The 16,260-nt window shown below is 37.5% G+C and overlaps 2 protein-coding genes across 3 annotated transcripts; both read left to right on the top strand.

The window, feature by feature from the left end:
• The first annotated feature begins 2,043 nt into the window (after nucleotides 1–2,043).
• TDF1 (Duplicated homeodomain-like superfamily protein) lies at nucleotides 2,044–4,684 on the top strand. Its single transcript, XM_008805939.4, has 3 exons — nucleotides 2,044–2,339; nucleotides 2,497–2,626; nucleotides 3,822–4,684. The coding sequence occupies exons 1-3, from the start codon at nucleotides 2,207–2,209 to the stop codon at nucleotides 4,621–4,623; spliced, it is 1,065 nt and encodes a 354-aa protein (XP_008804161.3). The 5' UTR covers nucleotides 2,044–2,206; the 3' UTR covers nucleotides 4,624–4,684.
• A 1,401-nt stretch (nucleotides 4,685–6,085) lies between these two features.
• LOC103717476 (gamma-interferon-responsive lysosomal thiol protein-like) lies at nucleotides 6,086–13,723 on the top strand. Of its 2 annotated transcripts, XM_008805883.5 has the most exons (5): nucleotides 6,086–6,490; nucleotides 8,151–8,216; nucleotides 8,822–8,962; nucleotides 11,266–11,358; nucleotides 13,330–13,723. In XM_008805883.5, exons 1-5 carry the CDS (start codon nucleotides 6,245–6,247, stop codon nucleotides 13,546–13,548), a joined length of 765 nt encoding a protein of 254 aa, XP_008804105.4. In that variant the 5' UTR covers nucleotides 6,086–6,244; the 3' UTR covers nucleotides 13,549–13,723. The 2 variants fall into 2 exon arrangements, with proteins under 2 accessions (XP_008804105.4, XP_088558548.2); XM_088702422.2 differs by lacking the exon at nucleotides 11,266–11,358.
• Nucleotides 13,724–16,260: the final 2,537 nt, after the last annotated feature.

Genomic DNA, 16,260 nt, shown 5'->3' with positions numbered 1-16,260 from the left:
TAAAATAAAATATCAAAATTATTTTTTTGTTCTTCATCGCGATTGTTTTATTAATGTTTATTTTTGCACATCTACCCATTAAGGATATTTTAGTCATTTTAATTTGAAAATATTAATTTTTTAAGGACCTTAGATGGTATGGGTACATATGCAAAAATAAGGATAAAAAAATAATAATAACAAAATAAGTGTTTTACGAAGGTATACATGTAAATATTAAGTTTGAAAGGATATTCATAAAAAAATTGATATTTAAAAAAATATTCATGCAAAAAAAAATCTAATATAAAAATAGTGTATCAACGGTTCCATTCTTGTGAATGTCAAAAACAGTAATGCACCACAAAAGCTCTCATAGTACCACCCCTTATCACTTGGGCAAGAGGATCAGGTTCGTCCCGATTTAAGGATTCCCGGATCTATGAGCTCTGAGATTTTGGTTCTGACCTAGATGGTATGGGATAGATATAAGATAATCGGTGGGATTAGGCTATTCTAACTCCAAAAAAAATATAAACAACATGCATTAAGGCCACCGAGCATCTTCCTTTTTCCCGCTTGGCTATGATATCCGCTAGAGCTAATGTAGCATATAGAGATTACGGTCGAATATAGATCCGAATAAGGAGGCAAGGGAGTGCCATAAATTGTTCTCCTAAAAGTCAATAAGATTGTTTCACATTAATGTTAGTGGTCATAACTTTAGTGAATAGAGGTTTTTCCTCATGGTCGCACATCTTGTTATAGTAATAAGAAATTTAGAATTCAATTTATAGTTGATCCCAAGATCTGCCGTACCGATCTGTACCGATCCGTGTAGGCTATATCGTACCATATTAGTAAAGAATTGATATAGTATCGAGGTCCAATACAGTATACAAGTTAAATTGGTTCAAACCGGCGAAATTATCGCACATAGTCTAGTACTATCTTCAAATTAGAGTGTGTACCACGCCGACCCATACTAATGGGTTCCGAGAGATACTATGATAAAAGTGAAAGAAAGAAAAAAAAAAAGAGTTGAGAGTTGTGTTGGTATGAAGTACTTCATACCAAATTATATCATACCATATCAAATTAACAACCTACTAGTATAGTATCCAGTATTAAGATTGAGAATCTTGGTTCATCCCCAAACTCTGAATTTAGAGGACTATGGTACAAGGCTATCAAGTGTAAAGTCTGAATTTAGATGACTATAGTAAAGTCTGAAATCTAAAAGATATGCACTTTTAATAGGAGTTGGTTCCGGAGGAATTATGTGCTATCAAGTGTTGATAAATTGTTTCACATGCCCCTTAAGATAGTCAATCACCCAATCTACCAAATGATCAAGTTTTCAGGGCTTCTTTCGGTCCTAAACACAATAGTATTCTCCTCCGATGTTTTAGAAAATGTAACATCTAGCTTTTGAAAATTGATACGCATCGCATTCAGTTCAATATAAACTATATATGCTTGATTATTTCACTGATTTAAGTGGGTGAGGCAGCCTAACATATGTATGCATGCATGTATGTATATGCGTATGCATGTATGTATGTATGTATGTATGCATGCATGCATGTATGCGTATCTATATATGCATCAATGCATGAATGTGTTGCTATATCAGCCTACCTATCTATTTCTATGGCGTAAAGTGAGATGGTGACAGCAAATATGTTGTGAAAATTTCATGTCAAACTCGTGAAAATGATTCACATGCAGGGAAAATAATATGATGAAGTAATCTTTTTTCTTTTTGTTGGCAAAAGACAACATAATGAAGTAATCAGACTAAAAAAGGTACATATTTTGCTAAGCGTAACCAAAAAACCCACCCGAATTGTACCTGACTCAACGCTCCCTTTTAGCCAAGCATTTTTGAAGCGTGTAGGTGGGGTTGCAGAATGAAATCATAAGCCCTTTCCCTCATCGCATCTCAAAACGGTTTCTGGAGTGATGACAATAATCATGCCATCATTAGATAAATGAGGGGGGATCTCATGCTTTTCTTGCTTCTCTCTTCTTAAAACTTTGAAACCAACCTCCTCGCTTACTATATCTCTCCCCTTATCCCCCCTTCACTTAGAGCGATTCCAAAAGAGGTCTGGGCTTACATCACCATTACTTCTCTCTCTTGAGCTGAAGCTTTCTTTCTTCTTATAGCTGACGTTTTGATGCATGGTAACAATTATTAGGTTCGTGTTATATTAGGTCTGAGATGGGGAGGCCTCCATGCTGTGATAAGTTGAACGTGAAGAGAGGCCCTTGGACGGCGGAGGAAGACGCAAAGCTGCTTGCTTACACTTCCACTCACGGGACTGGGAACTGGACCTCCGTTCCAAAGAAAGCAGGTCAATATATGACTCCATCTTCTCTCAAAGTGTCCTCTCTCTCTCACACACACACACAAAAAAAAAAACTTTTCAAAGTAGATTGTCACAGCATGCATGTTGAATATTAATTTAGTTTTGTTTCAGTGATGCATGTTAAATTAATGAGATGTTGTAGGACTGAAGAGATGCGGGAAGAGCTGCAGGCTGAGATGGACTAATTATCTGAGGCCTAATCTGAAGCACGAGAGTTTCACTCCTCAAGAGGAAGAGCTGATTATAACCCTCCATGCAACCATAGGAAGCAGGTAAAGTATGCTTTATAATCACCATTTATTGTAGTATTTGACCTACTTATATTTATTTTTTCTGCTGCATTTTCCTGGTAAGTGCCTGCTTCTGTGGAACCCTAGATTGGCATATTTAATGGATTCTACTTACAGTTATGTACATATATCTATCTAACGTTGGCCAGCAATGATTTCTCATTGTCATCATGGTGGTGGTCATAAGATATAAGATGAAGGAAATTAACAAAATATGATTGGTGAAATTGAGCTACATGTTGGTTGAAGAAAGTGGAGATCAGACGTAGGATGAATCTAGAGAAATTGATACAATAGATTAAATAATGGGGAGCAGAAAAAACTGATGAGCCTATGGCATAACAACCTTAATTATCGTGTACATGAGAGAGAGAGAGAGAGAGAGAGAGAGACTAACTGTGCGACAGCCATGTTTACACACACGTACACGGGTATGCGTTTGTATTTGATTCACATAGTCACAATTATGTTATGGGTAAGGAACATTTTGTGGCCAAAACCTTGAACAATATTAAATTCCAAAAAAGAAAAGAAAAGAAGAGAAACGGAGAATAGTATCAATCAATGGAAGCAACTGGTAGTGACAGTAAATGCGGCAAATTAACCCCCCTGCTATTCTAGTGGTTCCATTATTAAGATATATGGAAGGGTAACAGGGCCGTAGATTAGGTGGCCTCGTATGTGGTTAGTCATTCCGAAGGTACTCTGTGGGTCGGAAAGAGAGAGTTGCATTGGGCGCTCCAGAACTTATTGTTTTCTGACTTTATTGGATGTATCCATGCTAGAACTGTATGAATTATCTACTTTAGCGCGAAAAAAAAAAAAGAAGTATATGATCAATTAGTATTAACCTTGTAACCTAGGCTTGAATGTATCTATCAAATGATTGGTTTTAAGTAGAAAGGGAATCTTGAGTTAGGATCCGGTGTCTAACCAACTAATTTCGGCTTAAAACTAGAATCACAATTATAATTCTTGTTGTAGCTTTTTGCCAGTCTTTTGAGTTACATCTGACTGTCCACTGGCAGCAATATAAACATAGAGAATAAGTTTCAAGGGATAAACCATGACATTGCATGCACGTGAAGTGGCATGGACATCTCATATACACTACTCCAGGGAACAAACAATGGAATAATGCTATGCTTTCATCAAACATAGCTTCCTTTTGGTGCAGGTGGTCTATAATAGCTAACCAGCTCCCTGGTCGGACTGACAACGATGTCAAGAACCATTGGAATACCAAGCTCAGCAAAAAGCTCATCCAGAAGGGCATTGACCCCATCACCCACCGCCCCATCTCGGAGATCATCCAAAGCATCGGTGGCCTCCCGACCGCTGCCACCGCCGGCACTAGCAGAGGCAAATACCATTCCCTTCACGGCACCCGAATCAGCTGCCTCAACCGAGACCTCAAGAATGTCTTCCTCTCCAAGTCCACAGCAATCATCGATCCAAACTTCCATGAAAGCAAGCCATCGACAAGCAGTCCTCTCCCCCAATTCTATGATGTGAACTCAATGACTGTAGCCACCTGTGCCTCCTCTAGTGAGGCATCTTCCTTCTCCACGGTGGTGACAACCCAAGTCAATGCACCATCTTTGTCGCCGGAGACTAAATGGAGTGACTTTCTTGTAGAAGATGCATTTTTACCTCATAATGATCAGGGTGATGTATGTGCTCAGTCTTCAATGGACGACTCTTCGAACCAGGTGCAGTATGCTTTCTTGGGTCGAAGCCCATCATGGAAGGCTAAAATGGATGTTGAGACGCAGCAAAAACTGATGGTGGGGAGTGGAGTGGCAAACCAGAATGATTGGGTTGGTGAATGGTATGGTGCATTGGATGGGGAGGTAAGCAATATTTTGGGAGCTTCTTGTGATGGGTCGACATCATTTGTAGATGCAATCTTGGATCACGATCGAGAGATGGTATTCCAATTCCCTGAATTTCTTGATGATTCATATAATATTCTATAGAGGAGTGTGTTGTGCTACCTTGCTAAGTACAAGTAACTTAAACAACTAATAATCTCTTCCTTTTCAGTTGACCCTTGTATAAAAGGCATGTATGGACATTAATAATAATTGGAATTGAAGTTTATGATTCGTATGACATCGAAGTTTGTCCTAGATTATTTTTCCCCATAATTTTTTTTGAGCTTCAATCAGGAGAACTTTAATAAGTGACACGAGAGCAAAATTAATGCCAGACATAGATTGATGGAAGAGCTAATTGTAGGATATTTTTTTGAGCAAAGTTAATTGTAGGATAATGCTTGCATGATTTGGGTTAGGACTTAGGTGACTCTGTGTTAATTTGCTGATGGAATTCATGTGTGACCTCAATATGTTAGATTACCTATCATGCAGGATTGTAAACACTAGGTCAAATTAGGTATAACAAAAGTACTGAAAATATCTCATCACTTGATGTGGCCTCTCACTTCAAAAGCATATGCCAATGGAGATGGGAGATATTAACTTGAATACAATAAGCCATATATTTTGTACATGTTTCAAGAAAATAGGGGGCTTGGAGCTTCATGAATGCTCCCTATAAAATTAGAAGTATATTTATGATTATTTTGGCCCACTTGCTCCCTCTACAGTAGTATGCTTTTTATTTATTTTTTTTTCTATTCTGTGCTAGGAGATCGGAGATGTAAGATACACTTATTATCCAGAGATTTCACTAAAGTCTAGCCTCGCAAGTCTACTTTTAAACGCTCTTTACATATCCAAAAAAAATCCATAAATAAGACCAAACATTAGGCTTAAATGGATATGGTAGAATGTTAGACTTCAATCGTCATGTGCTTTTAGTTCAACAATTTTTTTTATTTATTTAAAAAATAAAAAGGAGTTTTTTTTAATGAAATGAAAAAGAACCAACTAAAAGTAACAAAATATTCAATTAAGAGATACAATTTAGATAATTCAAAAGTAACATGATATTCAATTAAAAAGTATAAAGCTGTTTGGTTGACATACTATATTAAAATAGATATATAAAATACTCAAAATGGATGAGTTTTACAAAGAAAATTAATTATTTTCTTTTTTTTCATAAAATCCGTTTTTTACTAAAATTAGTAAGTCATAATAGCTGAAAAAATGAACTTTACGAAAAGCATATTTTTTTTTCTTATTTTTCACAAAACTTATTTCCTAGATAATCATGTTTTATATATTTATTTTAATAACACTTACTTATCACTTAATATCAACGGCTGAGATCGGATCAGAATCTTTGAACGAAAGTGGCCGAGATACCCGATTATCCGAAGCGCCTTCCGACCACCAAAAAAGTGACCCAGAAGGTACTTCCCGCTCGCTCCGCGGTTTTTCCCACCTTCAGGCAATTGAGCGTGCTTGTGGGTCTATTGTACTCGGTCGCCGAAAACATTGATTTTTTCTCATATTCTACAATCTCCACCGCAGGCATCCAAACAATATCTCATTTCCCCCCCCTGGTCCAATCTCCGACTGTCCGGGTGGGAGAGCGCGATGATGGCATAAAGGGGGAAGGAGGAGAACTCGAAAGCCGAAACCCCAGATTCCCGATTAAACCCTAGGTCCTGGAATTCGCTTGCTACCCATGGCTTCCAATCGCCTACTCCTCGTTTTCTTCCTTCTTTTCTCCTCTTTCTTCGCTTCCTCCCCTGTCTCGGCCAGGAAGGTCCCGCTGGCTCTCTACTACGAGACCCTGTGCCCTTACTGCTCCAATTTTATCGTCAACTACCTCGCCAAGATCTTCGAGAACGGGATGATCGACATAGTCGATCTCGATCTCGTCCCGTACGGCAACGCCAGGGTCGGATCCAATGGTACCATCTCTTGCCAGGTTCTTCTCCTTCCCATCTGCTTCTATTTGTTCTATTTCCGCATTCTGTTCGCTTTTGAATATTAAATTTATGTATGAAATTGGTTAATCGCTCTCTCTTTCTACTGTTCGGGTCGTTGTAGGAGTTTTTCTGTAAGCTTGGAGGTAGTTTTATAGTAGGGATGAATACAAATTGAATTTTTCCAGTTCGGATGGCGGTACCGCGGAGAGGAATTTTAAATTAGTAGATCCTTGGCTATTAAGATATAATTATATCTATAATAACCAGTGTGCCTTTTGTCAACTATTCGGATTTCTGTTTTTGGATCCTTTTTCGCTATTTGGTTTTGTTAAGGGAAGAATTCTCTATGATATAGATTACTTTGTCGTGAACTTTTTGGTTTTTGTTATGACTTCCATTAATGTTATAAATGACTTCTCCATAATTTTTCCCAACAGTTTATTATGAGCTATTTCTAAATTGAGCGTTCAAGATATCAGAATGCTAAGATTGATTTGGGTTAAAAGTGGAAAGGATAAGCTTAAAAACATAAACATATGTAGAGTCTGTAGGAACTGAACCAATTGTTCATAGTGTTGGAGAACTGAGTGTGATGATACTGCCTATGTGTAGGAGGTGTAACAACCCTGGAGCTTACCCAAAATGGCTAGCCAAAAGATATTATTTAGGTTCCTTAATTCTATATAAGTACCCAAGATCTACCCAGCGAATAACCGATGTGGGACTAAACACACGCCCGCACAGGTCCTCAGATACTCCCCCCATTCAAGCTCTGATGTTCTCGTCAGACTAAGGGTTCAAATTCATTCAGATCTAATCACAAACACCACGATCGGCCCGTGGTCAACCCTAATGGATCCGTGCTGTAGCATCCCTTAGTCCACATAGGTTATGGGCCGGGTCCGCTCTAATATCATTTGTAACAACTTAGGATCTCACTCAAAATAGCTAGCTGGAAGGTATTATTTGGGTTCTTTGATTCTATGTAAATACCCAAGATCTATCCAGCGAATAACCGATGTGAGACTAAACACACACCCACACGGGTCCTCATAGGAGGATTGCAAAAAAATGGCTTATGATGGGTGAGAAGAGAAATAGACAGTGATGAATAAAAGTTAGAAATTCAAACAAGAAGAGAAACTTCATATCAAAGATAAATTCAATATATGAGGTCTTTGCAATGTAGCAAAGGGCTTCTCTTTTTCTTTCTGTGGCCCTTATACAAATTAGTTACAAAATTTCATGTTCACCATTCCACTTCCCAAGGATTGTACCTATTTGATATGTTCCAGTGCATTATGTGAGTAATTACTAGTCCCACAAAGCAATGAACCAAAGATGATTAGAGAAAAACGAATACTCAACAAAATGCCTTTCAGTAACTTCATTTTTAGGAGCCTAAGGTGATTTCTTATTATCATGATACATGGGCATGCATGTAAAAGGGCCCCTCTTTATTTCGCCAAAGTTGAAGAGGAAATCACTCTTGCATTTTGCATTCTACATTATTATTTTTAAATTAATCTCTTATAATGTAACGTAAGGTGCCCCACTTTCTTTTCTCTTCTCATTCTTAAAGTATTCTTTCTTTCATTTTGCTATTACTGACATCCTTATGTCTTTTGTAAAGAAATTAAAGTATATTGCATTTTGCAGCATGGTCCATATGAATGCGTGCTGAACACTGTAGAAGCCTGTGCAATCAGTGTCTGGCCTGACGTGGTAATGTCATTTTTCTATTTCTCAATAAATTTATTTCATGCACTTAGACATCAATTTATATCTTAGCAATAATTGCTTAACTGAAACATGTTTTCCTGGAGTTCTGGAAGTGTCTTTGCAGGGTAGAACCATATAACCTATGCAGCACGCAAAATGTATATACTAACACTCTTAAATACTGACATCATATTATTTTATATGCCATCTATTCTATTGCTAGAGATCCTGACAAAACAAGACACTATAAAAAAGACCTAATTGTTTGTGGTTATCTCCTAGATTGTCATTCTTTCAAAGAAACATCTCTACGAGAATTTTTATTAAGCCATCTGTTTGGATCCACATGTGTAACAAGTATCTATATTTTTTTTATTACAAAGTAGTCAATCCATTATGTCTGTTTGTTGAGTGCTTATTAGCACATCTTATTCCAAATCTTTAATTTGCTGTATTTGCACATGGATTATGACATTCATGATGCAGGTTATCTCAGATCATTTTCCCCTTGTTTTCTATCTTTATTCTATAGTATACGTTGGTTGCAAGTTTCATATGCTGTTAATTCCCTATGTATGATGTATTGATTTCCTTAAAATTCATTGCAGAATGTGCATTTCAGTTTCATCTATTGTGTTGAGAGTTTGGTGGTGGAACATAAATACCTTGAGTGGGAGTCCTGCTTCTCAAATACTGGGTTAGACTCACATGCTGTTTTGGATTGCTATGAAAGCGGATATGGGAAAAAGGTTGCTTCCACATTCTATTTATTTTCGTTATATGAAGAAAATACTTAATGTATATAACTTTGTGCTGTAGATTTATAAGGATGGCCTTGTGTTTAGGGAGAGGAAGAATTCATTTACTGGTTATGTTTAGAATGTTTGCATGATGATTTCCTTATGTTGGTGGCTCTCTTAAGTTAATCCAAAGTTACAATTGCTTTTATCACACGATTCTGAAATGTGATGAAATTTCCATATTTTTTCAATTCCAGGTCCTTGGTTTGACTACTATAATTAGGGCCCTATCATATTTTGTTTAACTTTTGATCCGTGATATATATTTTTATATGCACTTGTGTGTTTTCAAGGTAAAAAATTAAATGGCCATGAAAGCAAGGAATTGGGAATGAACAGGCCCTGATTGTTACATTGCTGGGAAAATGAAGGACTGGAAGTTAAGTTGTCCTGTTTTCCCCTCATGTTTAACTTTGAAATACAATTCCCGGTCCGGTGGTCATATTCTTTATTTTTCTTTGAGCAGTGGTCGATTATACATTATGTAATACTTCAGGCCATCGGTTCTGTTTAAAACTATTTGGTTTCATGTAGGACTGTGTTGTCCCAATGCTTGACAGGACAGCCTGACAGAGCATAGCAGGAACCAATTTGGCTTTGTAGATTTGCCATATGCATTTAAAACTAAATCATTTCGTGTAGGACTGTGTTGTCCCAGTGCTGGACAGGACAACCTGACAGTCCATAACAGGGACCAATTTTGCTTTGTGGATTTGTCATATGCACTCAACTGTTGTGTTATGAGGTCTACCATCACTCTTTGGCAATACCAAACCTTGCAGAAGATTGTATTTATGTCACTATTTTTTTATGCCAAGAAATTGGCTTTATGTTTTTAATTGAAGGGTTTTCTTAAAGATTTAATTTGGTGGCTGTTACCATTTTCTTTTTTACACTCATTGCAGAACGTGCTAATTTTTCTGGAATCAAATCCTCTAAAAAGATAACATATAGAAAATGAAAAAAAAATCATGCTAGCGCTTCTCTTCAACTGTATCTGAGAGCTTTTCAGCATATATAACATAATTGAGTCATTCAGTTTTTGATTTAGTGGGATTACCATTTAATAATTTAACTTGTGGTGGTTCACCTGTAGTTTATGTAGCTGACGTTGTAGTTATTCGTTTTTTTTCCAGCTTAGCTCAAATGACAAAATTCACCATTTTAATGATGATTCAATATCATCGCCAGCTTTTCTTTGATAATGCACCTACTGTTTTGTTATGCTATAAGGATTCTTAATCATGCATAAGTATAGCCAAAAGTCTTTAATTTGTCTAGTTTGTTTGGCTTTATCGTACCTACTTCTTTATTGCTTCAACCTATAAGTGATTTGAAATGAAAATTCTTTAAAAGTCTAATAAAAAAGGCGATCACCCAGTTATAGTCCTGCCAATCCAAGGTTCTAGGAGGGGCAAATTGGGACAAATCTTAACCTTTGTTGTTTTTTTTTTTTTGCACAAAGTGGCTGCCCCATGACTCGAACCTGCACCATTGCACTTATCAGCCCAAGCCTTGTACCACTGCCCTAAGCAATGACCACTTTAAAAATCTAATCACAGTTTCAAATTTAATACTTTATTTTATAACTTTCAAACTCTCTGCCTCCTCTTTCCCGACTTTCCAACTTGAACTTGAGACCCCTCCTTCCTCCATCCATATATGGCTTAAGAAGTGTAGGTTGTACAAGTGTACATAGCCATACATCTCAACTGATTATCCTCCACTAAATCATCTTATTGTTGCCAACCTGATCTTTTCCTATTCTAGTCTTTTTTTAACTTGATTCTTTATTGTTATAATAGTTTATATTTATTGTTGCCCGATATTTTGATTATTAAAGCTAAGTAAGTCTTACAGTGTGTTAGCTTCTTTATAGCTTCAGTGACATACTGGTAAATACTGAAGTTATTGGTAAATGTGTTTGCAAATATATACCTACACATGCATTTACACATTCACGCTTACAAAAATAAGCAACTTGAACAAGGTAGTTTCCCTTAAAAAAAAAAACTTGAACGTGGTACTCTTTGTATAAGGTTTCAGAGGTGGTTTGTATTGTCTTGAATGGTGTTTACTGGTCACACAGCAAGCTTTTTTAAATATCTAATGCCGTAGGAGTTGTCACACACACACACACACACACACACACACACACACACACACACACATATATATATATATCTGCATATCTAGAAGCATACTAGCTAACTCAGCCTTGCTCTTTGACATGGTTGAAATTTTATTTGCAGCTTGAATTACAGTATGCAGAACAAACAGATTCTCTTCAGCCCCCTCACACATATGTGCCTTGGGTGGTGGTGGATGGACAGCCTCTTTATGATGTTAGTACTATGATCTCTGACTATATAAACTGGATGATTTATTATCCTTTAGAAATTCCTATGCCTGTTTTTTTATTGTGTTCAAGGTCATTTAACACTGTTTTGTTTTAGCCATACTTCATTGTACTTCATGATTTTTGTATGTTATTAAGGATTAGTTATAGACTATGTTGACATAGCCATACATTACCTATTTGCATAGCAAAGTTGGCAATCTTTTTTTTTTTATATAGCATCATAGGCTAACATTTTTTGATTGTTTTCTTTGCTTCCACCTAGCAGGTGCTGGGCAACTTATCTGCAATGTTATTTTAGATTGTCCTGGATTAGTTTGTTGGTTTAGATTCAATGGTCATCTGCAATTTTAGTTTAGATTGTCCTTGATTATTTTTGCCTCCTTGAATTTTTTGGCTTCCTTTTGGTCACTACTAATACACTGTGGCAATAATCACAATTTATTTGTATACAACTATACATATTATTAGTAGAAGGAAGATGCAGTCATCCAGATTTCTTGTAAGAGAATTTTGCAGTAAAAATTTCTCATATTTGCGAATATCGGCCACATTTTTTTTCTCTTTTGGCAGAATGCTACATTGTGAAGTTTACTGGACCATTATGCCCCTGCAATTGTGATTATTTATAAGGATATTTGACATGTCCTTTTACTTGGATTATGTAGGCATCCATTACTAATGTGTTCTTCAATTAAGATTAGTCTATCGACTCATTTGAAGATGGGGGCATAATGGTCAGGTAAATGCCAAAATGAACTATTTGTGGAACAAAACCTTTTTGTGCAAAATCCCCTTCTTTAATGGTGATCAGCTCAACAAAGGCCCCAATTTTTGTTTATCTTCCCAATATATTGCAATGTAAGAGTTATCTTACACTGTCACAAGCCAAACACCAAAAAGTCTCTTTTCAAGTTGCCATCGCATGAATTGAGGCTTGATCCAATTGTCACTCCCCTTTGCTTAGCAACCAAAAGTTCTGAGTTCGAGTCTTGGATAGTGCATTTCAAGAATTTGGGTCTGGGCAATTATTGTGTGGGTGGGTCTCCCTCCCTTCTCTCTCGAAAAAAAAAGAAAAAAGAATTGGCATCACAGACCAACCTTATCACTGGACCAAGGCATGCCCTCTACATAGACAATTCATGTATGAAGAATGCCAATTTACTACTTCTGAAAGAGGTTAATTAACATTGACTAATCTTTGGTACCATAATAACCTTCTAGTCAGTCTACATTGATTTCGTTGCTTTCCTTCTAGAATAGTTCCCAACTATTTTTCTCAAACACCATTTTTTTGGTCCTTGATACAAATACTGAATCATTTCAAGCAAGGAACCCCTCCAGAGTGAAGCCATCTGACATGCTCAGTTCTTGTACTAGCAATATGCCTGCCTAGGAGCTCTCAGCAAAAGTATATGATTAGCAATACTGTAGTCTTTGTTTAGTATCTGTACTATAAGAACCTGTTTAGCTCTCTTTGTATATAGTTCCATGGAGTGACACCATTACCTTGCTTTTATGGTCTTAAGCATTTTCAGCAAACTTGCATGCAAATTTTTGACTTCCTTGTCTCTGGGTAAAACTCTCTTTTCTCAAAATAGACATGTTTGTGAGGTCAGGCATATTAGAAAGCTAAATTTTCATTCCAAGTTTAATTTTTCACTCAGCTACATGCACTTATTTTAAGTTGAATATGAATATTATCATCCTCTAGGTGAAGATGGTTACATGCTATCTGTTCTTTCCAGCTAATTCTATTGAATCCTCAGAAGTTTTATGCTCGTTTACTCATTTTTATTCTATATGCTTAATAAAGATCTGCTGGTAGCCATACTGTATCATAAATTGAGGTTTTCTGTAAATCTTCATGTTGACTGGCAATCCAACAGCTCACACGTTGAATGGGTTCTTTTGTTACTTCAATATAATAATAAATATATTCTGCTCTTGACTCCAGGATTATGAAAATTTTGAAGCTTACATCTGCAAAGCTTATGCCGATGAGCTGCCAAAGGCTTGTGCAGGACTCTCTCTTAAGATCATCCCGGAGGATAAAAAAAATGACAAAGTGTGCTTCATTGATAAGATGACCAGCTCTGCCATGACCATGAAGAATGATGAAGATAGAAATGATAATTTCGACCTCCACCATGACTTTCATAATCATGTCTTCTAATCAAAAGCCAGTAACATTATAGTGAGCCTTTATCTGTGTCCTGTTAATAGGAATCCTTATTTGCTGTTTCTTTCCGTGTGAAAGATATATTTGTATATTTGAATCAAAAGGTGCTTCGCAGGCGTCATTGTTTCTGATTGGTTGCAGCAATTAATTCAGGCTTCTGTTTCGTGCACAGCCGAGTCCTTGTATGCCAGGGGCCACTGGAGCAATGCTAAAGGATTAGAACTTGCATTGCCCAAAAAGCAGCGCACTGCCTTATGTGGATCAGATCTCAAGCCCTGAATGTAACTTTTGGGGTCCGTGTGAGTCCTTGATCGTTGCCACAAGCATCCAAAATAAAACTGTTTGTCCACCTGTTTTCTATTTTCTTTGAGAGGTGTGCTATTTTTACTCATCTACACTGATCGATCTGATGGGAAATCATGTCCAAGCTCGCTAATGCATGCAAGCTTTTGATGAAGCCATTTTTTTGACTGCTCATCCACCTTATAAGGTCTTTTTTTTTTTTTTTTTTTGTTTTTGCGCTTAAGTGGGTGCTTCATACAGTGCATGTACGAATACACTCAATAAAATCAAAATACAACACAGCTTGCGGAGTGCCAAAGGTAGCTCTCCCTCCTCTGACCAAAGGGTGTACCCTGAGTGGTGGCTTGCGTAGGCAGCCATCCAGTTGGCCGTCCTATTGGCTTCTCTGAATACATGTTTGGCCTGTAAGGTCCCCTCATCTTTCATCATCATCCCTATGTTTCGGATCAAGAGGTGGTCGGTACTCTCACCCCTCGACCCCCCTGAATCCATCCGATAATCGTGGCCAAGTCGTCCTCTAGAATGATCGAACTGGCTTGCAGTACCACCCACGTATGTCGAAGACTCGTCCAGGCAGTTCGCAACTCTGCTCCCAGAATCGACGTGTCAAACAGCTGGCAGCCACCTGCTGCCACCACTTTAAAGTGCAGGCCCCGTATAATAAAGCCTGCACCGCCCCGCGTATCGCCATCTAGCACCGACTCATCAAAGTTGACCTTGAGAAAGCTCGAGGGTGGGGGCTCCCAGGTAAAAATATTGTTTGAGGAGCTGTCGGAGCAGAGAAGGAACTCTAGGTGTCCCGAGTAGTCAAAAGTCTATCTGAAGAGGGGTTGGCCTGATCTCCGTGGCCTGTGCTCGAGCAAACTCCACAACAAATCTCGGTGACACCCTGCGCTCGCCGAAAATACGAGCATTTCTTACCAGCCAAATCTGATGTGCTGTGCAAGTCGCTCTCATGGCCTCCTAACAAATCCGCGGACTGGCCAGCCACTATCGTATCACCTAAAGAAACTGTAACTTCTCACTCTGAGTCTCCTGCAGAATCCCTGTCCACTGGCATGTTGACCTCGCCCATGTGCACTGGAAGAGTACATGGTCCACCGACTCCTCAACTCCACATGTCCTGCACTCTGCGGGGATTCTCCAGCCACGCCTGCTCAGCATTGCTCTCGCCGGAAGGCAATCCCACATCACCTTTCATAAGAAGAGGGCTGCCCTCGGGTGGAGCCCAAACCTTCAGATCCAAGTACAATTCGGCTCCGGCTCATGCTCCATCTGGATAGCACGGGAGAGGTCTCCTAGTCTAACACTGGCCCGGCACGAGGTTCTCCAAATCCTGACATCTGGCTCCGCACATCCTGGTACCGGAAGGGATCGGATCCTCTCAGCTAGGTGTACTCCGAATAGCTGTCGAAGTTTGACCTCATCCCATTCTGCCCCTCCTGGTGCTAGGAGGTCGCACATTATTCACAGTCCGACTGTTATTGACCCTCCCATGGAGCAATTTTTAAATAAAATATTAACAATCACCAAAAATAATGATTATTATCCTAGTATTGTACTAGAAAATAACAAGTAATAATAAAAAAATAAAAATTGTCATATTGGCAATGGATATACTAGTATTGAATCGGTACGCTATATTGTACCATATCAATGTTCGGTGCATCGAGTTTTGCTATATTGTATTATGTGCCGATATTATAATAGAATGGTACCAATATAATATCAAGTTGTACTGGCACCAATATAGAATCAAGTGGTACCGGTATAGAGTTCAATCTCGAGATCACAAATCTCAATAAAAAATAATTATTTTTTATTTTTTAAAAAATAAAGTAATATTATTTTTTGGACTGTACAATTGTTTTTGGAGGATATTTTGATGTAAAATTAAAAATTTAAGAATATTATTTTATGTCAAAGAAGGTACAAAAGAAAAAAAAGATTATTATTTATGTTATAACAACTCATTATACTAGTAAATAATGAGAAATGATGGGTGTTACATTTTTTTAGTATTATTTTTGAGTATTATACCAGTATTACAATTATCTTGTGCGAAATCATGACTCTAGGACAAAGACTTTCGCATACCTACTAAATAAAGAAGGGTGTCAATTCCCAAACTAAAACTCGATTTAGGACCCGTTTGGCAGAGCTTTTGGAGGGCCAAAAAATACTTTCTAGTCCTCCAAAAACACTTTTAGATGAAATATGAATGTTTGGTAAAAATTTTGAAACGCTGTTTTAGCTTTGTCAGAAAGCTAAAAATAGCTTTTTGGGAGAAGGTTCAGAATAAAAATATTTTTAAGCCTATCGAAAAGTTGTTTTGAGTTATAATTTTTTTTCTTTTTGAACTAAAATATCCATAATAAAACATAATAATTACATAAAATGTCT

The sequence above is a fragment of the Phoenix dactylifera genome, chromosome 8 (assembly GCF_051530095.1).
Source record: "Phoenix dactylifera cultivar Ajwa chromosome 8, Ajwa_hap1_PhDact_Kaust_v1.1, whole genome shotgun sequence".
Taxonomy (NCBI): Eukaryota; Viridiplantae; Streptophyta; class Magnoliopsida; order Arecales; family Arecaceae; genus Phoenix; species Phoenix dactylifera.
Note: the sequence above shows the minus strand (reverse complement) of the source record. Positions and strands in the feature narration are given on the sequence as shown.

Excerpts from the sequence above, each read along its gene's own strand:
- TDF1 (XM_008805939.4), top strand. The coding sequence starts at position 2,207 with ATGGGGAGGCCTCCATGCTGTGATAAGTTGAACGTGAAGAGAGGCCCT. Across the intron at positions 2,340-2,496 it reads CTCCGTTCCAAAGAAAGCAG|GACTGAAGAGATGCGGGAAG; the intron begins GTCAATATATGA and ends GAGATGTTGTAG. Across the intron at positions 2,627-3,821 it reads CATGCAACCATAGGAAGCAG|GTGGTCTATAATAGCTAACC; the intron begins GTAAAGTATGCT and ends CTTTTGGTGCAG.
- LOC103717476 (XM_008805883.5), top strand. The coding sequence starts at position 6,245 with ATGGCTTCCAATCGCCTACTCCTCGTTTTCTTCCTTCTTTTCTCCTCT. Across the intron at positions 8,217-8,821 it reads TCAGTGTCTGGCCTGACGTG|AATGTGCATTTCAGTTTCAT; the intron begins GTAATGTCATTT and ends AATTCATTGCAG. Across the intron at positions 11,359-13,329 it reads ATGGACAGCCTCTTTATGAT|GATTATGAAAATTTTGAAGC; the intron begins GTTAGTACTATG and ends TCTTGACTCCAG.